Here is a 22,156-nt window from a genome sequence, read left to right as displayed (position 1 = left end):
TCAGTGTGAGAGAAACACATGGATTGGTTGCCTCCTGAACCGGGCCTGGAGATCGAACTCGCAGCTGAGGTACATGCTCGTGACCCAGCTGGAGATCCCTCAGTGTGAGGGCCACACTCTAACCACTGAGACACACCGGCTAGGGCTTCAACAGAAGAATTTTAAGAGAAGGGGCCCACCTAGAAAATTTCAAGGTGGAAAAGTGTGTGGAAAGGTCAATGCGTAATGGGAAAGATGGGGAAATCCAAACCTTTAGCATCCTAGACTACACGAGGCCAAACTGAAATCAAATGAACAGACAATAAAAAAAACTCCTATAAAAAAAAAAAAAAAGGCAAATTTCCCCAGTAGCTGGGGGGTGGGGGTGGGGGTGGGAGAAAGCCAGAACAGAAAACTGGAGGGACAGGGAGGGTAAGTGAAATAGAAGGGAAAGGGGACAAATCTCATTGGAATGACCTCTTGGGAGAAGCGAGGACACTGGCTGCGCTCTGTTACTTAACTTAGACTATCTTAGGGGAGGGCACCCAAGGAGCTGAGGGGCTGCGGTGGATGGAAAGGGTTACCTTTTCCTCCGACACGGCAAGTGGGGGCGCAGGGCGCCAGTGTGTGGCACTGGCCACGGCAGGCAGAGAAGTCAGGGCCCCGTGCTCTAGATTTGGCTAAAGGAAAAGTGGGGCATCCATCTCGCCTCCCTCGCTGCCCTCCAAGTCCCCTCCTGACACCCTGTTGAGACTATTGGCCGCTGCCCCTTTAAGGGCCGCCACTCCCCCTCTCCCGACCCCCCCCCCCAGCGGTGGCACCAAGTTGGGGGGGCGGGGGAGGCTGAGCTTTCTCCCCAGTTAACTGGGGAAGATGGCCCGGGCCCGGGAGGTCGCTCCCCCGCCCCGCCGCCCCCTCCCCCGCGCCTCCTGAGCGCGGAGTCCCCTTCCCTCTCCCTCCCGCCCCGAGCGCGACTCGGGCATGGCTCCGCGGCCCGATGGGAACAGCTCCCTGGCCTCGTGGCCAGATGCCCCCACCCTGGCGCCCGGCGCAGCCAACACGAGTGGGCTGTCGGGGGTGCCGTGGGCACTGGCATTGGCGGGGGCGCTGTTGGCGCTGGCGGTTCTGGCCACCGTGGGGGGCAACCTGTTGGTAATCGTAGCCATCGCCCGGACGCCGAGACTCCAGACCATGACCAACGTGTTCGTGACTTCTCTGGCCGCAGCCGACCTGGTCGTGGGACTCCTGGTGGTGCCGCCGGGGGCCACCTTGGCGCTGACCGGCCACTGGCCCCTGGGCGTCACTGGCTGCGAGCTGTGGACCTCGGTGGACGTGCTGTGCGTGACCGCCAGCATCGAAACCCTGTGCGCGCTGGCGGTGGACCGCTACCTGGCCGTGACCAACCCGCTGCGCTACGGCGCGCTCGTCACCAAACGCCGCGCCCGGGCCGCCGTGGTCTTCGTGTGGCTCGTGTCGGCGGCGGTGTCCTTCGCGCCCATCATGAGCAAGTGGTGGCGCGTGGGGGCGGACGCCGAGGCGCAGCGCTGCCACTCCAACCCGCGCTGCTGCGCCTTCGCCGCCAACATGCCCTACACGCTGCTTTCCTCCTCCGTCTCCTTCTACCTGCCGCTGCTCGTGATGCTCTTCGTCTACGCGCGGGTGTTCGTCGTGGCCACGCGCCAACTGCGCGTGCTGCGCCGGGAGCTGGGGCGCTTCCCGCCCGAGGACTCTCCGCCGGCCGCGGCTCGCGCCCGGTCCCCGGCCCCCGCGGGGCCGTGCGCTCCGCCCGCGGCCGCCTCCGACGATCGCCGGCCCGCACGCCTCCTGCCTCTCCGGGAGCACCGGGCCCTGCGCACCCTGGGTCTCATCATGGGCACCTTCACTCTTTGCTGGTTGCCCTTCTTCGTGGCCAACGTGGTGCGCGCCCTCGGGGGCCCCTCTCTGGTTCCCAATCAGGCTTTCCTCGCCCTTAACTGGCTGGGCTATGCCAACTCTGCCTTCAACCCGCTCATCTACTGCCGCAGCCCGGACTTTCGCTGCGCCTTCCGCCGCCTGCTGTGTCGCTGCCCGCGGGAGGAGCGCAACGCCGCGGTCTCCCCTTCCTGCACCCCTGCGGCCCTGACCAGCCCCTTGGAGTCCAGGCAGTGCCCGCCGCTGGACGGGTAGGTGACCGAGGCAAAGGGGCTGGCAGCTCAGGATCAGGAAGCATTCGGTGTCTCCTCTGATCAATTTTTTGAGTTTGGGGTTCCCTGGGAGAAGGTGGAGCTGGGGAGGGACTCTGCACTGAAAGAAGGGGAGACATGGATTAGGGGGCCAAAATGGAAACCAGGGTCCACCCCCCCACTCCACCCCCCGCATCCGACCCACCCGGCGCTAGGATTGAAACAAAGGAGGGCAGACCGGCTTGTCTTCACCCCAGAGCGCAGTGTGTGCGCCAGGACAGTGCTGCTGCGCCCCGGGCCTCTGGCCCGCAAGGTCAGCTCAAGTTTTGAGTTTCTAGCTCAGTTTTATGGCCTCCCGGATTTCTTGTCACCACTTGGGCTGGTTTTGGCTTGCAGAGAAGACTGGAGGCCCTCCCAAGTGCTTGGCCTCAGATCCGGTTTCTTGGGAAGGTTTGGTCGCTGTGAAGATGAGAAACCACCCAGGGATGAAGGGCAGGGGAGTGAGGGACCAGCGGGTGTGAGTTCTTCCAGCTCCTAGAAGCAGGGCCGGGTTGGAGCCGGGGTGTGTTCTCCAGGGTCCCTGACCTGCAGCCCTTCCCACGAGTCCCCCTGTCCCCACCCTGTGTCCCAAGATTTGCTATCTTCATTTTTTCCAGGACTTCCTGGGGAATTTCTTAGGCCTTGAAGGACAAGAAACAGGAGCTCCGTGGATCCAGAACCTTCGGAAAGCTCTGGCCTCTGTTTAGAATGAGCTCTGTGGTCTCCCAGCTGGAAAATTCTGCCCTCCAGAACCTGACGCCAGGGCCACTGGACGGGGAGGTGGAGACTGACTGGGGAGGGGACTGCTTACCCAGGGGGTTCGTACCATCCTCGGTCTTTCTGAGAGAAGCTTTCTGAGCCCCACCCCTGAACCTCACCAATACCTCAGCAGCTGGACATCTGGCTGCCTGTGCTCAGCTGCCCTTGGAGCAGCCAGGCCAGCTTTGGCCGGCAACTTGTTCGCTTGTGTGCATGTGCTTAAGGCAGAGAGAGCACCCCTCATTCTATTCCTTCTGCCCCCCCCCCCCACCTGATGAACCACTCGGTGTTCTCTATGCTTGGCAGCCCAGGCTGAGAGCAGGAAGCTAAAAAAGTCAAGGTTTGGGATTTTTGTCCCTGGCTTCCTCACCACGGCTCTGTAAGTACCAGCCTCCCTCAATTTAGACACAGAACAGCTCTGATCTACCTCACAAGTGTGTCAGAAGGACTTCTTCAGGGTTTTGGGGGGACTCCAGGGTTCATAGGAAGGTGAACCATTAGAATGGATCCCTTTTATACCTTTTAAAATCAACTTAATAAATATTATTGAATGCAATTTATCCATTGCCCTCTTTTCTCTCCATTTGTTTTCTTTTCATAATCCACTTACTCCCTTCTTAGAGCTGGCTTTTGACGGAGGCAATAAATTAAGACTAATCCTTGTTCCTTTCTTCCTAATCCTCACGAAACGAAAATGAAACATCTGCTTGGATAAAGGGGAGCAAGCTTGAGCCTTTGACACTCCTGCCTCCCCACCCTTCCCCAAACTCCTGGAATCCAGCTCAAGTGAGTAGCAAAGCCGTGCTACCCGTAGGACTTGAGCAAAGCGTCCATAGGATTGGGTTTGCTGGGCTTAGGACCAGGGTACGTGGAGCAATGTCAGCTCCCATGCTATAAGCCAGCGGTGGCTTCCTAAGACCCCGCTGCCAGCAGGAACCAATTTCGTCCTGTGCTGTACGTTTGCACTTCTGGAGGTACAAAGCATTGTTTGTGTTGGACATATGTCTTGGGTTATAAATATATTCTGACATTTCCCATTCTTTTCATAACCTCTACCTTCCCACTCCCTTTCCTGGGCTGCAGAAATCTATAGTATCCCCTGGAAGTAAAACTGCAGTTACAAGTTTGAGCCAGCTGATAATAATGGTTTTCCTTATTCCAATTTTTATGAACACCATCAGGCAGTTTTCTATGGAAAGAAGGTTTCTATGGAAATCACTGGATCATTTTGTGAGCTCCTATTTAAACTCCAGGGGCAGAGGCCATTGTCCAGGCTGACTTGCAGGATAAAATGTAAATCATAAAAAAAAAATCTAGCATGATAGCAGCATACACTGCACGGGCTAGGTTAAGGGTTTCCAGGGTTATAAAACTTCTCTCTGCCCCGAGGATCAGCTCCGTGGATTTCCACATATGGGTGCTCCCTGTGACTTGGACCTGGACTAGGCTCCTCTCTTTTCTCCAGGAGCCCAGGTTTTATTTCTTAGGATGTTTGCATACCAAGGATGACTTTCTCCTTTTCAACCCAGAGCAGTGTGAGATCTCTGCTGTCTGAGGTGTGGAAGGTTTCTGGGCAAGGATTCAACGTTTGACCCCTTAGGAAGGAAGCCTTGCTTTAGTTTGAGGATAAGCAATAGGGCCGCCTCTGAATACCTTCCCAACGTCACTGAGGAGAGTTGCCCAGTGAGTCCTAGGCAAGGGAGAGGGGTGACTGGGGCGGCGGGGCAGATTCTGGTTTGTAGAGTTGTTCTTGAACATTATCCAGGAGCTCATACTGCTTAAGTCTTGCTTGACATGTACCCGTGTGCCAGCTGTCAGGCTCCTTTGGAGTGTTTAGACTTGCACTGGGGCTGTGGACTCCATCTGTGAATTGTCACCAGTGTATCTGACAGATGGAGAGACAGCCGTTCTGGTCATTTCTCCAGCAACTTGTGGCCAGGTGTCAGACTGAGAAAGATTTACATCCTTGGATGGGGAGCAGGCGGCTTTTGCTAGCATGAGGCCTGAGCACTTGAACTGTGGAAGACAAACAACCATCCTCTGAACCTAGAGATGTGAAGACTTACAGACCAATGAGGATGAAAGAGCCAGTGGGACCTCTGGCCTTGCCAGAGTCTGTTAGCAAGAGCTGGGTGTGGGACAGAAATAACAGGGAGAAGGGGTCTGAGGTGGAGCAGAAGTGAGGAGTGACTGGGTTTTCCAGAGGAACTGCTAAGGAGCAGGCAGAATTAGGGCAAGGGGGAGACTGATAACAGAATTTTCTTGGACTCTCCCCATTCCCCATTCTTTTGGGGAATGGTGGTAAGTTCAGTCTGTGGTCCTTATGGGTGGTCACTGGGCTATAATTCCACACCAACTTCATTCCTCATCCCTTTATGAAGTAGGAGCAGCTTCTCCCTCTTGTCCTGGTGGCACAGGTGAAGGCCATGGGAATAGAGCTTCTTTATGTTTCCATCCTGAAAACCAAAGATCCAGGCTCCCTCTCAGGCCTCCTCATGGACTGTCTCTGTTTGTGTGTCTGTCAAGAGGAGAAGTGGGCTCCTGCAATGGGGAGTATTGCTAACGCTTTCCTCCACCTCCATGGAAAAAGCCCTGGATATTGTCAGCTTTAGGTGAATTAGTGAGCGGTTGAAGCATACTGCACAACTCAGTTTGATTAGCAGAAACTCCAGAAGGCCATCTGACCTTTCATTAGCTCATCCTATTATGAGATTAAGGAAAACAAAATGCTTCCCTCATCTCTAAAATAAGTGGAGAGCCCTAGCTGGTTTTGCTCAGTGGTTAGAGCATCGGCCCACAGACTGAAGGGTCCTGGGTTTGACTATGGCCATGGACACGCACTTACCTTGATTGCAGGCTTGATCCCCAGTCAGGGCACATGCAAGAGACAACCAATTGATGTGTCTCTCTCACATCAATGTTTCTCTCTCTTTCTCTCCCTCCCTCTCTCTCTCTCCTCCTTCCACTTCTGAAAAGCAATGGAAAAAAGATCCTTGGGTGAGAATAAATAAGTAAATAAATAAATAATTAATAAATGAAGAATAAATCTTTCTCTCCTCTCTTGCCTTCAGAAGGAGAATGAGCTTTCTGGGATCACTGACTGTCCTAAAGTTCCGTGAAGTCCAAGGCTGAGCTTAGCACCTTCAGCATCTGCTCCACCCAAGGCATAAGCAAGGCTAGGTGCTCCCTGATGGCGATGTGAGGTGCAACAGGTGTGGGCTTTGCAATATTTATTCAAAATATAAGGCCCCTGCCTATCCTAACTGGAAGAGATCATAGAAATGATTTAGACCAATCCTTTGATAAAATGGATGAAGAAACTGACTTCTAGAGAAGTGAATTGTGAGAAGCCAAGATTGTAATGCAACACCATGGTTGGTAGTATAAAAAGCACAGAATTCAGAGCTGGAACACAAGTGAGAAAGGGAGGGGGAAATAAATGATCATTTATTGAGCACAAATAAATATGACTATTTTATTTGGTGTCACTACAAATGTTATGTTGTAGTGACACAAATAAAAAATAGAGCCTCATAGAAATCAAATAGCTTGCTTGTGTTGATTCTAATGCAGTCTACCAGACTCCAAAGTTTATTTTCTTTTCTCTACACACTCTGTGAATAATCAGTTATGTGATGCTGAGCAAGTTACTTAGCATCTCTGACACGTCGTTTGCCGTGATTCAAATGGTTATTTTATTATTGCATTACTCAGCTCATGCAGACTGGTTTTAAAGACCAAATGAGAGACTGTATGTAAAAATGGTTTGAAAACTGAAAGGGCTTCTCCAGGGTAAGTGGTGTCATTAGATATGGAGCTGGGACTAGTTCCATGTGTCCTGCTTTTGACCCTAGTATGGTCCTGCTTCTGTTGACAGTCTGGATCTTGGACTCACTTGCCCTTGGTCACTGTGGCACACTCTACCTTATCTTTCTTCTACAGGGTCCTCCCCATCTCAGACTGATTCTGTTGACTCTATATTCATATCACTGTACATCTCTCCCTCTGGCCCTCTTTTCACATTCAGACCCTGGTCTGGCCTGTGCATGATATTCTGATTCTAGTTTGGCTCACCCTATGCAGCATTTATAATGAGCTAAAATTTAAGGATGGACAGAATGTTTAGGACAGAGGGCACTTCCAGGGGTCAGTACTTTATGGGACATAGTCAGGGTTCGTGAGAAGAGGGTCCTAAGGAACCAGAAAAGGAAGATGATGTATGAATTTGCTAGGGGTGGCATAACAAATTACCACAAACAGAAATGTATTCTTTCACAGTTCTAGATGTTAGAAGTCCAAAGTTCAGGTGTTGGTTGGATCATGCTCTCTGAAGGCTCTGGGGCAGAATCTCTCTTTGCTTCTTGTGGCTTCTGGTATGTGCGGCCATTCTTGATCACTTGGCTTGTAGCTGCATCACTCCAACTTCTGCCCCCATGGCCTTCTTCCCCTATGTATCTGTGTCCAAATTTACCTCTTCTTCTAAGAACACCAGTTATTAAATCAGGGCCCAACTTAACTCAGTAAGACTTAATTTTAACATGATTACAAAAACCTTGTTTCCAATAAGGTCACATTCCTAAGTTCTGGGGGTTGGGACTTGAACATATCTTAGGGGGACACAATTCAACCCATAACAAGGGTATGATGGGAAAGGAGGAACACTATCATGCTTAACCTTTTCATGCTCATCTTAGTCCTGCTGGTTCCCACATTTCTAAGGCTCTATTTCAACCCATAATGGGTCAGAGAGGTGGTGGGAGTGCTTCCATTGCTGGATTTCCATTTCTAAGCCTTTCCTCCCATCTCCCTAGGCTCCAGATTGGAGAGGCCCTGTGGACATTAGTTGTCTCCTGTGGGCAGAAGTTGCTACCCATTTTCCATTCTTCCCTTAATCCTTTAGTGATAGCTCCCCTAAGTTTTAGCTGGGCGCATGGCCTCTCTGTAGACATATTGCAGCCTCGCTTACAGCTGCGTGTGACTGTGTGGCTAAGTTCTAGTCAATTGAAATGTGCATCTTCTATTTTTTTTTAAATATATCTTTATTGATTTCAGAGAGAGGAAAGGAGAGGGAGAGAGAAAGATAGAAACATCAATGATGAGAGAGTCACTGATCGAGCCCACAACCTGGGCATCGAACCCCAATCGCCTGGATCCTAGGTCGATGCTCAACCGCTGAGCCACTCCCGGCCGGGCAAAGTGTGCATCTTCTAGATCTGTGACCAAAGGGAAAAGGCAGATCCTCCATGTCCACTTCTCACCTTCTTGCTGACTGGAATGCAGATGTGATGGTAAGAACTGAAGTAGCTACCTTGGGTCATAAGATGGTAACCAGTATTGCAAATGGCAGAAAAACCAGATAGGAGGAGCCTGGGTGTCCAACAGTGTACAGCCAGCATTTTGACCCTGGACTGGTTGTTTTTAAGACTCTTAAATGAAAGAGAAATAAACTTTTATTTTGTTTAGGCCACAGTTATTTTCGCCTTTTTTGAAAAAACAGCAGCTGCATTAAACAAATAACATCAATGAGCGTATGATGAAGGAGGGTATAAATAAGTGGGCAACTGCTTATATTTTGTGATGAATGTAGGTTGGGTTACAAAGCTGCCTTGCTGTGGTACCTCTTAGGGCACCTCTGATCTCTGTGACATGGCATCTCTGTAGCATTTGAGTTTATGTTGCACCTGAGACCACCAAGTTCATCTCTTTGACATTGATTTGTACAGAGGCAATGATCAGTAAGTGTATCAGTTTCCCAAGACTGCTGCAAAAATTACCACAACTTTGGTGGCTTCAAACAACAGAAATTTATTCTCTTCTAGTTCTGGAGGCCAAAAGTCTGAAATCAAGGTGTCAACAAGGCTGGTTCCTTTGCAGTTTAGAACTCATGCCTCTTTCCTAGCTTCTGGTGGCTCTGGCAATTCTTGGCATTTCTTGATTCCTGTCCATCACTTACTTCTGTCTTCACTTTCATCCTGTGTCCCTGTGTCTCCTTTTCTGTCTCTTACAAGGTCATGTATCATTGAATTTGGGCCCTATCTTAATCCTGGATGATCTCATTTCAAGATCTTTATCTTAAATTCCATCTTCAAAGACCCTTATTCCAAACAAGGTTACATTCTGAGGGTCCAAGTGGACATATCTTTTAGAGGACACTACTCAACCCACTACAGTGAGAGGCACTTATAAACTCTTTACTAAGAGTTCTGGCCTCATAAGATTATCATCTACACTAGTCACTCCTCATGGAAGGGTTATTCTCTTGGACTGTTTAGTAGGTACAATTCTCATATGACCCCCAATAAACCATGTCCTTGGATAATCCCCTACCCTGGAATGTGGATGGAACCTGTAATTTGCTTCCAACAAACATGATATGGCAAAGATGATGGGATTATGTTATATGGCAGAGGCAAAGGGATTTCTAAGATGTAATTAAGGTCCCCATCAGTTGACTTAAGTTAATAAGAAGGGAGATAATCCTGGGTGGACTTGACTTAATGAGGTGAGCCTTTTAAAGGGTCAGAGGTCAGAGACAGAAGAAGTCAGAGGGACAATCTTGCTGGCCTTCAGGAAGCTAGCCACCATGAGATCTAAACTGCAAGGAGTGAATTCTGCCAACAACCATGGGAAGAGGACCCTGAGCCTCAGATTGGACTGTGGCCCTGGCTGACATCTTCATTGCACCCTGAAGAGAAGACCCAGCTAACCCATATCTAGACCCCTGACACATGAAAATTGTGAGATAATAAATGTGTATTGTTCTAAGCTGCTAAATTTGTGCTAATTTGTTACACAGAAGTAGAAAATGAATATAGACTGACTGCACAATTCTGTCTAGGGTATTCTTTCTAACACTCCTTCTCTGGTGTTTTTAAAGGTTTCCCATCAGAAATGAAAATACAATGGGACTCCGAGCTCAGGAAGATACCATGATCTACCATGGCCTACCATTCTTGCCAAAGGCCTCTTGGGGACTTTGACTGGTTCTCTTGGTCTTCATTCTTCGCTTCTGAGGGGGTGACTAGTTCTTATGATACCTTGACCTCCACACACCTTTTAAGAAATCAGGAGCTAAAGGTTCAGAACCCATTTACTACAGTTTTCATTTCTAAATTGTGAGTGAGGCACCACACTTTATAAGGCAAAGGCACACAAATATAGTTGCCAAAATCTTTAGCAAGAAACAGAATGAATATTGCTTCCACTGTTGGCATTCCCAGAGGGGGAAGGGGTGGGTCACGTCTTCCCAGAGAAGAGAGAAGTGAGACTGAAAAGCTTTACCACAGCTCAGCACCCCCACAATGTGTCTGGTTTCCCTTCCAGTCCTGTGAGTGAGCCCTTTCTCTAAGACCTCCCCTTGGGCCCGTGTCTGAATCTAGTTGATGTTGGAACACTCGCTTTCTCAGAACCTCAGGGAGAGGGGCTGGGGGAAGGAGGGATGCATAGGGGGCTGCTTTGCCAATGGACAGATTCCTGTCATTTCTGGGAAGGGAGAAACATTTGGGGCTGATGGTGAGCTTCACCATGCCAGCAACCTGAAGACTCAGAAGCTAGCTGTGTGATGGCTTCCCTTCATTTACTGAGGGAAGAATTAATCTTAAGGGCAAACTAGTTCTTACCCTTAATCCACTATCATGCCTTGGTAGGGTTGCTGGCTCACTGGCATTGACCTGGGTGGTCTGGTATTAGACTTCCAACCTTGCTTTTCTTGCAGGTTGTTGCAGTGAAGAATGTCTGTTTCTTTAAAAAACAAAAAAGAGATATACAAGTGGTACGAAAATAAGTGGAAATTATTATTGATACATAGAGTACTATTTAAAGCAAGTAGATATTTTTCAGAACTGCCTCTGCCTGTCAACATCTCCCTCCAGGCCTGGCCTGGTGCCTGTTTTTATTTTTATTTTTTTAAATGGATTTTTGGAGAAAGAGAGAGGAAGGGAGATAGAGAGTGAGAGAGAAACATCCATGTGAGAGAGAAACATCAATTGGCTGCCTCCTGCAGGCCCCTAACTGGGGATCAAGCTTACAACCTGGGCATGTGTCCTGACCAGGAGTCAAACCGGCAACCCCTTTGGGGCATGGTACGACACTCAGCCAACTGAGCCACACCGGCCAGGGCTGGACATCTGGCAAGTCTACCCAACAGCCACTGCCACAGCTCGAGGTCTTCACTTCGTAACTGAATTAACTAAAATAGTCTCCACGGCCTCCCTGATCAGTTTTGGCTTCCCTCTAATTCATCCACAAACCCCCAGGGGGCTTTTTCTAAAATATAAATCTGACAAGGTCATTCCCTTTCTTAAAAACATTCAGTGACTTCCTAAAGCATTTGGGCTAAGATTCAGACCCCTTAATGTTAGATGGATAGTGCTTATCTTCCTAACCGGATTTCCCACCATTCCCGCCCCGTCCATGTTCATTCCAACCAGGCTTAAATTCACTGAAGAATTCATTTCATTTTTGTTGTCTCTGTACCTTCACACAGACTGAACCCTCTGTCATGCATCCAGTCACGAACTGTACACTCTGCTCATCCACACACCCGTTCATCCCAGCAGATAGTTTTCATCAAGAGTACAGACTCCAGATATGTTACGAGGTAAAATCGACAAAGTTTGTCAATGGCTTGGATGTAGTGTATAAGAGAAAAAGGGAGAGGTCAGAGATGAGCCCAAGATTTTGGACCTGAGGACCTGGCAGAATGGACTTGCCACTTACTAAAATGGGGGAAAAGTGAGGGGGATATGAAGCTATGAGTCAGTTTTTGGACATAGTATATTTGAAAAGTCTATTAATTATGTCTTAGAATATCAAGTAAGCATTCGGATTTCCAAGTCTGTAGGTTAGAAGGGAAGTCAGAGATGAGTATATAAATTTGACAGAAGTATATTTAAGCTCGGAAGTGGATGAGCTCACCTGCATGGTGAACATGGATAGAGAATTCAGAGTGTATCAGATCAACACGTTGTACACCCCTTAAACTTACACTATGTTATATGTCTATTATCTCTCAATAAAGCTTGGAAAAAATAAAACAAAATAACTCTAGGCATAAAGAAAAGAACTCAGAGGACTGAGCCCTGGAGCATTCTAGCATTTAAAAATATATCTTTATTGATTTCAGAGAGAGGAAGGGAGAGGGAGAGAGAGATAGAAACATCAATGATGAGAGAGTCATTGATAGGCTGCAGCCTGCAACCCGGGCATGTGCCTGACTGGGAATCGAACCCCGATCTCCTGGATCCTAGGTCGATGCTCAACCGGGTGCATTCTAGCATTTAGAGGTCAAAAACAGAAGGAACCAAGAAAGCCCCCGAGAAGCAGCAGCAACGAGGTGAAAGGAGAAGCAAAAGCAAGTAGCATCCTGGATGCCGCGGGAGGAAAGTGTGTGGAGGAGGAAGTGGTCAGTTTTGTCACATGCTGTTGAAACATCAAATAAGAGGAGAACTGAGAACACACCTTCATATTTGACAGAACAAAGGTCTGACATTTGTTACCTTGCTGAGAGCGGCTTGATGGTGTGAAGGGGATGGAAGGCTGATCACAGCGGGTTCAGCAGAACTGGGGAGGTGGAGCAGCGGAGATGGAGAGTATAAGACGTTCTCTCAATAGCATTGCTCTGAAGGGGACCAGAGAAATGCGGTGGCTGATGATTCTGTTATTTTGGTCAATCTGGGCACCCTGTTTCTCAGAATCCTTGTTAGATTCCAGGTTAGAGTTCTCCAAAGAGGCTCTTGCTCAAGATTTGAGAGGGCGGAAGTGAAACAGCGTCCACTAATACCTGAAGGACTCCAGGGTAAGACATGGAAGGAGAGGTGGTAGGTTGGTTCTGACTCGTCTGCAGACAGCTCTCTGTCCAACTCGGCTTCCAGCCTGCTGACTCTGCCATTCATCCAAGCAGCGGGGCTCACCACCAGACACTTGGCTGCAGACCCACAGGTGTGGTAGCTGCAGAGAAGCCATATCTTCCTATAGACCTCTCTGTGCATGATCCCCCCATTCTTGGTATCATTTCCTGCAGCTGGATGAGTCTGGCTTCTTGAATTTCCCTGCAAGCTCTGATTTGTCCATGCACAGGTGTTATAGGCAGCCTGAATTAATGATTTTTCTCTGATTCTCCAGCTCCCTTCTTTGGACCTTCACTTCCCCAGGTCCCCCTCCAATAGTGTGAAGTCTAATGCCTGTAATACCCACATCACTCCCAGCAGATCCGTTTCCTTGGCTCAACCCTGGGGGTAATAACTGCAGAGGGGATGTGAGGTCAAGGGAGTGTTGTTTGTTTTTAAAGTGGAAGTTTTGCTGTGTGTTTTTGTTTGTTTGTGAGAATGTTCCAGTAGAGAGGTGGAATTGATGATAGAGAAGAGAAAGAACAATTGCAGGAGTATGGTAGCTGGGATCCAGGGCACAAAGGGAAAGGTTGGATTGAGATGGGAGCACAGGAGAGGTGGGCTCAAGCATTGTACTAAGAGAAGAGAAGTAGGTGGGTACCTGTGTAGGTAGATTGGTAGTTACAATGAGAGCACCTGGAAGCCTCTTTCGATTGCTTTCATTGTCTCTGTGAAATGAGAAGTAGCAGCAGTAGATGAGTCTACTGGGAGAAGAGAGAGAAAGGTGTGGTATAATTGTGTGAAAATTTGTCTTTTTTGGCTGCTTAGCCTGTGGACCTCTTTACTAGAGTTTGGAGAATTCTCTGTTTTCTGAGTCTTGGTGGGAAACAGAGCCCACCCATCACAATTGAAGCTGAAATAATCAGACCCTCCAGTCTTACCAGCCCTTAGTTAGAGCACCGGGAGGGGCCAGCGGGTCACGTGAGTAGGTTTAGCCAATGAGACATAGACTTCCCTTCTGTGTCTCAGGCAGGCTAGTGAGAAAGGATGGACAGTGTGAGGGCAGCAGCTTTGGCACCGAGGACCCATCTGCTGGACTTGCAGTTGAAGTGCGGCCAGCTGAGGAATATGGGGGTGGAGCCAGCCACCGTGTTGTCTGTTTTGCAGCAGTGAGATCCTTACCTGCTTCCTTCTGGGGCCTGATTGTAGTCAGGCTGCTGCTCCAAAATCTCCAGCTTCCCTGTCAATTATGTGAGCTACCAAATCCCTCCTATGCTTAAATCAGCCATTCAGTTTCTGTTGCTTACAACCAAGAACCCAAACCCCCACACTGATACTGACAGGAATTAAAGGCTTGAGTCAGCTAATGTGTTCTTTCCAACTTCTCTCCTCATGCAGTTGGCATAATTTTTTCTGGGTTTCCTCCATGTCAGGAGCCAGTTAGATTGTTTGAGATTTTTCTTGCTTCTTGAGGTAGGCCTGTAATGCTATAAACTTCTGTCTCAGGACTGCTTTTGCTGTGTCCCATAGATTTGGGGTTGTTGTGTGTTCACTTTCATTTATTTCCAGGTATTGCCATATCTTCTAAAGGGCTGACTTGTTATTTTGGATTGAGTGACTTGGAACCAGAGAAGAGAAGGCAATGAGTTAGGGACAAGTGCCTGGAAATTCCGGGTCCTCCCTCCCCCCGCCCCCAGCCACCCCTCATGAGATTCTCTTCAAGTGCCACAGAATATTCCCATAGTCCTTGAGGATCACCACCATGGAGACTGGGAGTTGGGTTCTGTTGCTCTGGTGACCAGTTGCCTGGGGCCTCTGCTTTGGAGCCACCAGGGTTCTGGGAAGAGGCAGATCTGTGTGGCTTGGGCTTAGAGGAAGGCTTCAGGCGGAAGCAGGAGAGAGCACAGGAGTGGAGTCATAGTCTTGGTTCTACTTTCAGCTCAGTGATGTCCACCCTTTCAGTGTTCTTGGATGTACCCCTAGCACAGAAGCTAGAAGGCAGCTTGTTAAAGACCTACAAACGTGACGAATGCACTAAGAAGATGTTCCTAGCCTATAAAGGTAGATGTCTAAGACTCAGTATAGCAAATTGCCTCTAGAGGGCAATATTCCATTGCTTCAAAGGAACTGGAATAACGCCAGCATCAGCAAGTGGAGGAGTCTGTTCTTGTTAACAAAATTGCCCGGTGAGGAAAAGAGCAGAAAATGTCCTGGGTCATTCTGTGCTCTCTGCCTTTCTCAGGGGGCTTCCAGAGATTTGGTATAAGCTCTGGCATATTCTCTTCCCCGGCTCTATGTGGGGCCCGCATGAGCACTGTGCTTTCTTCCACCTCTTCTTCCACCCCTGTTTTGTTCCTGAACCAAGAATGGTTCCCAAAATGGACTCTTCTGATGAACAGCCAGCCCTTGACACTGTGAAAGTCAGTGTTGCCTTTGTTTAATCTCAGGTATCTATAATTCCCAGGTTGTATATCATTTCTGCCCTTTAAAATGGCATAGGTTTCAGTTGTCTCTTTAAAAAGACAAAAATCGGTGAGTGTGGCTCAGTTGGTTGAGTGTTGTCTTGTGTACCAAAAGGTTGCTGGTTCAGTTCCCGGTCAGGGCACATACCCAGGTTGTGGGTTTGATCCCGGATGTGCGAGGTAGCTGATTGATGTTTCTCTCTCTCCCTTTCTTTTCCTCTCTCTCTAAAATCAATAAAAACATATTTTAAAATAAATTTTTAAAAATATGTCTTTATTGATTTCAGAGAGAGGAAGGGAGAGGGAGAGAGAGAGAGAGAAACATCAATGATAAGAGAGTTGTCATGGATCGGCTGCCTCTTGCAGGCCCCTGACTGGGGATAGAGCCTGCAGCCCCGGCATGTGCCCTGACCGGGAATCCAACCATGATCTCCTGGATCCTAGGTCGATGCTCAACCACTGAGCCACACCTGGCCAGGCTAAAATAAAAAATTTTTAAAAATATGTCTTTATTGATTTCAGAGAGAAGGGAGAGGGAGAGAGAGAGAGAAACATCAAGGATGAGAGAGCCATTGATCGACTACCTCTTGTATGCCCCCCCCCACTGGGGATTGAGCCTGCAACCTGGGCATGTGCCCAGGCTGGGAATCGAACCACGATCTCTGGGATCATAGGTCGATGCTCAACCACTGAGCTACACCAAGCTGGCTTAAAATAAAAAAAATTTTTTCAAGATAGAAATTAGAAATATTCATTAACAGCATATTGTTTTTATAAAAGGGAGGGGTGGGGAAAGAAAGTTGTCTTTTCCCAGGCAACTTTCTAAAGCTTCAAGAAAGCCAGGACAGAGGAATTGTTTGTGGGCTGTCAGCAGAGCCCAGAGGCTTCCAGAGCACTTTCTGTGGTTCTTCTCACAGTCTGCATGACCAATGAAGGACAACCCTGGGTTTCTTCTGTGGTGCAAAAGATCCGACTGCAGCTCGCACAGGACCCCTCCCTCAACTATGAGTACCTGCCGGTGTTGGGCATGAAATCATTCATCCAGGCCTCCTTGGAACTTCTCTTTGGAAAGCACAGCCAAGTCATTGTGGAGAACAGGGTGAGAAGAAGGGCCCCTCCCTTATTCACCCGGACACAGGATGTGGACATTGGAGACTGCACAACCTTAAACCTGAAAGAGACTTTGGAGAGCCCCCTGGCATTAACAAAGGAGACACTTGAGGCTCAAAGTGTCCAAAGCTTGTCATTGAAGGGCAGAGTGGGCATCAGAACCCAAAGCCTGTGCTCTTGGCCCACACTGCACCGTGCAAGCTCTTTCAAGAAAGGAATGATCTGAATCTGAGGTGGTACTAATATCGCCATTACTCTTTTAAAGTGTTATTTCTGTTTATTTTTTGCTGGCAGGTAGGGGGTGTGCACACTGTTGGTGACAGTGGTGCCTTCCAACTTGGGGCCCAGTTCCTCAAAATTTGGCGTCAGAATTCTCAAGTTGTTTACATCTTTTCTTCTCAAAGAGGTGAGTGTTATGCAAGGTGAGGGTGACAGAAGATCCCTGTCCCTTTCCTAATTCCCACTCCATTTACAATCTTCACTGTTGTCCTTCTCACTCTCTGTCATGACAAATGGTAGACAAGCCAGTGTATGCTTGTCCTATTCTTGTCATCGCTCCACTTCCAACCATGACCCTCAAACCCATTCTCTGGTATGTCTGCTTCCATCTCTCCATTTCGCACGTACCAGCAGGTGGGGGGCTGTGTTCCCACAGAACAGCATGGACTCGTCTTCCAGGACATGGGCTTTACAATTTATGAACACTCCTTCTGGCACTCCGAACAGCTGTGCATGGATGCTAACACGTTCCTCAGTGTGGTGGAGGTAGAGGACCCCCGCTCAGAAACTTCTCCCCAGACCTGATTTACAGTTGTATTTTCCTTCCCTCCCCACTCCTCTGATTATCCAAGGCCTTTTCTAGGTTTGGATTTGTCTAGTCCTTTGGTAGGAACCAACATGAAGGGTCGTTTCTCCTCCAATACCCTTGTGCCACTACCACTTGGTAGGGGCAGTCCCGACGAGATAGCCTCTACTTGCAGCAGGCCCCAGATGGCTGTATCTTTGTGATTGGCAACATTGGCAGCTGCAACTTGACACCGGGCCAGTGGGCAAAGTTGTTGGCCGTCATGAAGGTGAGCCCAGCGTCTTACCTGACTTCCCCCTCTCACCATCTACCATTGCTTTCATCAGTCTCATCATTTTTCTCATTCTCCTTTCTCCTACAGAGAAAGCAGATATTCCCATTTTTTGACATTCCCAATCAAGGTTTATCTACCGGTGACCTGGAAGAAGATACTAGATTCTTACAATACTTTGTGTCTGAAGGCTTTGAGTTCTTTTGCAGTCAGTCCTTGTCCAAGAATTTTGGCATTTATGGTATAGTATGGGCAGAAGGAGAAGGGAGGGTCTGGTGCTAAAGTGCTGCCACACCCAAGTGCTGGCACGAACAATGTGTTTGACATCTCCTACCCTGTGGAGAGAGCCAAGGCCTTCAGAGTGAGCAGCATGGTGGCCCAGGAGAAGAGCTAGAAGTCCAGTTCTGCGGTATCATCTCAGCTCAGTTACTAAAACTGGCTCCAGTTACATCATTTCCCCCTTAGACCTCATTTCCTCATCTATAAGATGAGGGGTTAAGAATGAATTATCTTACCAGTCCCTTCCTAGTCCCTTTGAGACTCTTGCTTAAAGGTACTCCTTCTGGAATAAGAGCCTCCGGCAACTTTCTGGGGCCTAGACACTAGCTTGCCTGGGCAGGGATGAGGGCCCTGTGGGTTACACCTCTCTCCTGCAAGGTGGGAGACAGAATTACAGGGGAAGGCCCTGATAGTGGTGCAGGAGACTGAGGACTGAGAACAAGGCTGTCTGTCTCAATGCTGCAGATGAAGGAGTGGGGATCCTAGTTGTGGTGGCACACAACAACCAGTTCCTGCTGTGTGTCCTCTCCCAGCTGATGAACTTGGTCCTGGCCCTGTGGCAAAACCCTCCTACCACGGGTGCTCGCATTATCACCTCCATCCTCTGTAACCCTGCTCTGCAGGAAGCATGGTAAGGGTAAAGGGTGAGGACAGGGAGGGATGGGCAGAGCCTCTGGATGCCTACAGGCTTTCTGATTCACAGGATTCAGCTGTGTGCTTCTTTTCCCGCCCCTGTCGCCTCTTTACTCCATTCATTCATCAACATTTACTGAGGACCCACTATATTCCAATGGCAGTGGCTATGCCAACTCTTGCTCTACTATGGGGGAGTGGGTAATAAAATCTTCTTTTGGGACATGGGCTGGTGAATTATTCAAACTCTTCTAGATTACAGGAGGTTAGGAAGCCTCAAGGGCTTGCTACTCTTAGGCAAAATCTGCCTAAGAGTCTGCTTGGCTGGCTTAAATTAATACAGGCTGAAACTTTTCTCCCATTCATAACTATCTCAGATCCCTGGCTCTACTAGTGTGCCCTCAGGCACTCTGATTGGGGGCTTTTGAAGGGAAGGGAAGTGGAACGGCAATGAGGAGTTTGGGAGCAGGAAGAGACCTCACACTCTAATTTCTTGCTGTCCTTCCTTTGGTAGGAAGCAGAATCTGAAAGCAGTTGTAGAGAACATTATGCTGATCAAAGAAAAGGTTAAGGAGAAGCTCCGGCTCCTGGGAACCCCTGGCTCCTGGGATCACATCACTAATCAGAGTGGAATCCATGGCTATCTTGGACTCAAGTGTAAGTGTCTAGGAGGGGATAGCTCTCCCCTTTCTGACCTTGGGCTTGTATTTGAATATTCAACTTCACTGACTAGGTAACCAATCCCTAGCTTCACACCAGATTTTGAATCTTTCTTGAGAAAAGTGGAGCTGCTTTGAAGACCCCTCTGGCCCCCAGAAATGCTGTGCTCCCTATCCCCCATAATCCACCTTGGACTAGAGGGGTCTTAGAGGTGGCCACTCCAGAATCTGAGACCCTGTCATTATCACCAGTCGAACAGGTACAATACCTGGTCAAGAAGAAACATATCTACATCCCCAAGAATGGTCGAATTAACTTCACCTGTATCAATGCCTGCAACATAGATTATATCACTGAGAGCATCAATGAGGCTATTATCTTCACAAAGGACTCAGAAAAAGAATCTTCAGAAAGTAGATGAGTTCTAGTTAGAATAAAAGCTTTAGTCTTTGCAAAGATCCTGTGCTGATTAATCACTGCTACAATTTATTTTTCTGCAAAGGATTCTGTCTCTCTGTCTACTTATAAAGCGTTGGTCTGGCCTCAGCGAAGGGTGGGGGGGAAGGCTCAGAGAAAAAGAATGTCTACCTTCATACAGCATCTCATATTTATTGAACACCTACTATGTTAAGGCCCTGATCTGGTGTCTTAGATCATTTGGGCTGCTATAACAAAACACTGTAGACTGGGTGACTTATAAACAACAGAAATTTACTTCTCACATTTCTGAAGGCTGAGCAGTCCAAGATCAAGGTGCCAACAGATTCAATGTCTGGTGAAGGCCCACCACCTGGTACATAAACAGCATCTTCTAGTGTAAACTCACATGGCAGAAGGGGTGAGGGATCTTTCTGGGGCTGCTTTTATAAGAGCACTAATTCCATTCATGAGGGCTCTGCCTTCATGACCTAACCACGTCCAAACACTGTCACATCGGCGATTAGGTTTCAACATATGAATTTGGGGGGGAGGGCTCAAACATTCAGACCATAGCATCTGGGCATAAAAGGGAATGTAAGAAACATGTACAATCCAGTCCTTTTTCTCCAGAAGCTTAGTTGGGAGACAAACTTAGTCACATGAAACAGTTAAGTAACATTTCAAGGCTGAATATAATACAAAGCCACAACAGATTATGGAGATGTTATGATTCCAGCCCCACACCTTCTTGTCATCCCAGCTAATTGAGTGGAGCAAAGATAAATTGTCCTAAAGAGCCCTTCCTAAATTAAAGGTTCATGAGCAAATTTAGTGTTGTTATTATTTTAAGGCACTATGCTTGGGAGTGATTTGTTATGCAAGTTTAGATAGCTGGAACAATTAGTTTGTCTTTTATGTCTCTCTTAATATGTAGTTTCCTCCTACATCTTTATTTTTTCTTGCAATTTTTTAAAATTGAAGAACTGGGTTTTCTGTCCTGTAAGGTTTCTCACAGACTGAGTTTTGCTAATTTCATCCCCACGGTAATCATTTAACATGTTTCTCTATCTCCCTGCATTTTTTTTAAAAAAATAAGAATCTAAATTAGAGACTTGATCAGATTCAAGTTCAATTTTTTTTTGGTCTTGGTAAGGTCACATCATAGATGGTGATGTGTTTCATCAGGAAATATGGAATGCTAGTTTTTTAATGTGATGTCAGCAACTATTGATGATTATTGCTGAGCTCCATTAATTCATTTGTATGGTTAACTGGCAGATATTCTAATTCTAACATCACTTGTTCACTTATTAGCTGGAATGCTTTTATAAATAGACACTTCTCCTCACTGTGATTTGCTTAATGTGAGGTAGATTTTATATAGAAAGGTATAATTAATGCTTGATTCTTTCCCTTAATTTATCAGATTAAAAAAATCTTTATGAATTTTAAATGATTCGATGTTTTATTCTCCCACAAACATCATCCTTATTGATATTTTAAATGGCTGACCTTTGAACTGTAGGAGCTGATTTACATTAGTTTGAGAGATCTTTTGATACAACCCTAGTACTCTTTGATAGTGTCTTTACTTTCTGGCATGACAAAAAATTCCAAGAAAATTTTGAACACTTTCTGCCCCAGACCTAGAATCAGTCATTTCTCAAAGGAGCTCTAATCACTTTTAGCAGATAAAAGTATTTATACACCACAGTCTGGGCTGTTAAGGTGCTCACTGCTAGTGGGTTGCCCATTATTTCTGACTCTCTTCAGTAAGATAAAATATCCTGAGTGCCCGTCTTCCTTTGCAAACCAGCCTAGGACACTGGAGACATGGGGGCTTAGGCTGAGTAAATTGTCAGTCAAGGCATCTGACTCTTCCAAGGAGTCCTGTCATTACTATTAGAGCTAATCCTTGTCGAGTGCTTACCCAGAGCTTTACTGTTCTAAGAGCTTTACGTCCATCATCTCATTCAATCCTCATGACAGTTCAAAGAGATAGGTTATTAATATTACCACGCGAACTTTAAAGTCTTGGGGTATCAGTAACCTGTCCAACCAAGGTCAGACCCAAGGTGTGGGGTGCAGGGGGAGGGGGCAAGCGCGTGGTGCCCACTCCTGCCAGGTGCTGCCTTTCTCCACCCGGGCTGGCCCCTTCATTCTCGCGCCCCAAGGACTCTTGAGTCTAACTCTAAACAGGTATTACGCACCAGGGCATGTCCCCAGCCAACTGGGCCGCCTGCGCCTTGCGAATGGAGAGCTGCAGAACTGTGTCCCCGCGGAGCAGCGGCTGTGCTTTGCGGGGGAGGAAAACTTGCCCACAGTGGGGCTGGTATCAATCACAAGGACATGAAGGGACAGGTAGGACGAAGGGGCTGGTTGACAGCCTTCCTGATGACTGGGAAAGCCCGGTGCAAGGACGTGCGGCGCCACCAGCTGCGCAAGAGTAGCCTGGGGACCGCAGGGCTGCAGGACGGCCGCCCGGGCAGGTTCGCGGCCCGGGATCCCGGCGGCTTCTGCGCAGATCCGGCGTCTCCGCCTTTGCAGGGGGCAGGCAGGTTCCTCCCGTCGCTGTGGACCGCCGGCCGACGTGGCCCGGCTGGCCGGGCGCCTGTGTGCGGGGAGGAGAGCGCAGAGCAGCGAGTATTCCAAACGCAGCAACTGGTGCCCGCGACCCGCCTCTGAAGGTGCCTGTCAGCTCCGAGGTTCCCCACGCGGGGGCACTCGGGGACCCCAGAGGGTCCCGGAGG

General features: G+C 48.2%; 1 protein-coding gene across 1 annotated transcript; it reads left to right on the top strand.

Annotated features, from left to right (window-relative positions):
• The first annotated feature begins 960 nt into the window (after positions 1–960).
• On the top strand, positions 961–19,407 carry ADRB3 (adrenoceptor beta 3). The gene is made up of 3 exons (XM_087813488.1): positions 961–2,141; positions 18,841–18,983; positions 19,238–19,407. Exons 1-3 carry the CDS (start codon positions 961–963, stop codon positions 19,405–19,407), a joined length of 1,494 nt encoding a protein of 497 aa, XP_087669614.1.
• The last annotated feature ends 2,749 nt before the right edge of the window (positions 19,408–22,156 follow it).

Source organism: Miniopterus natalensis, chromosome 2, assembly GCF_054644295.1.
Source record: "Miniopterus natalensis isolate mMinNat1 chromosome 2, mMinNat1.hap1, whole genome shotgun sequence".
Classification (NCBI taxonomy): Eukaryota; Metazoa; Chordata; class Mammalia; order Chiroptera; family Miniopteridae; genus Miniopterus; species Miniopterus natalensis.
Note: the sequence above shows the minus strand (reverse complement) of the source record. Positions and strands in the feature narration are given on the sequence as shown.

Excerpts from the sequence above, each read along its gene's own strand:
- ADRB3 (XM_087813488.1), top strand. The coding sequence starts at position 961 with ATGGCTCCGCGGCCCGATGGGAACAGCTCCCTGGCCTCGTGGCCAGAT. Across the intron at positions 2,142-18,840 it reads CAGTGCCCGCCGCTGGACGG|GAAGCAGAATCTGAAAGCAG; the intron begins GTAGGTGACCGA and ends TTCCTTTGGTAG. Across the intron at positions 18,984-19,237 it reads TGGCTATCTTGGACTCAAGT|TCGAACAGGTACAATACCTG; the intron begins GTAAGTGTCTAG and ends CATTATCACCAG.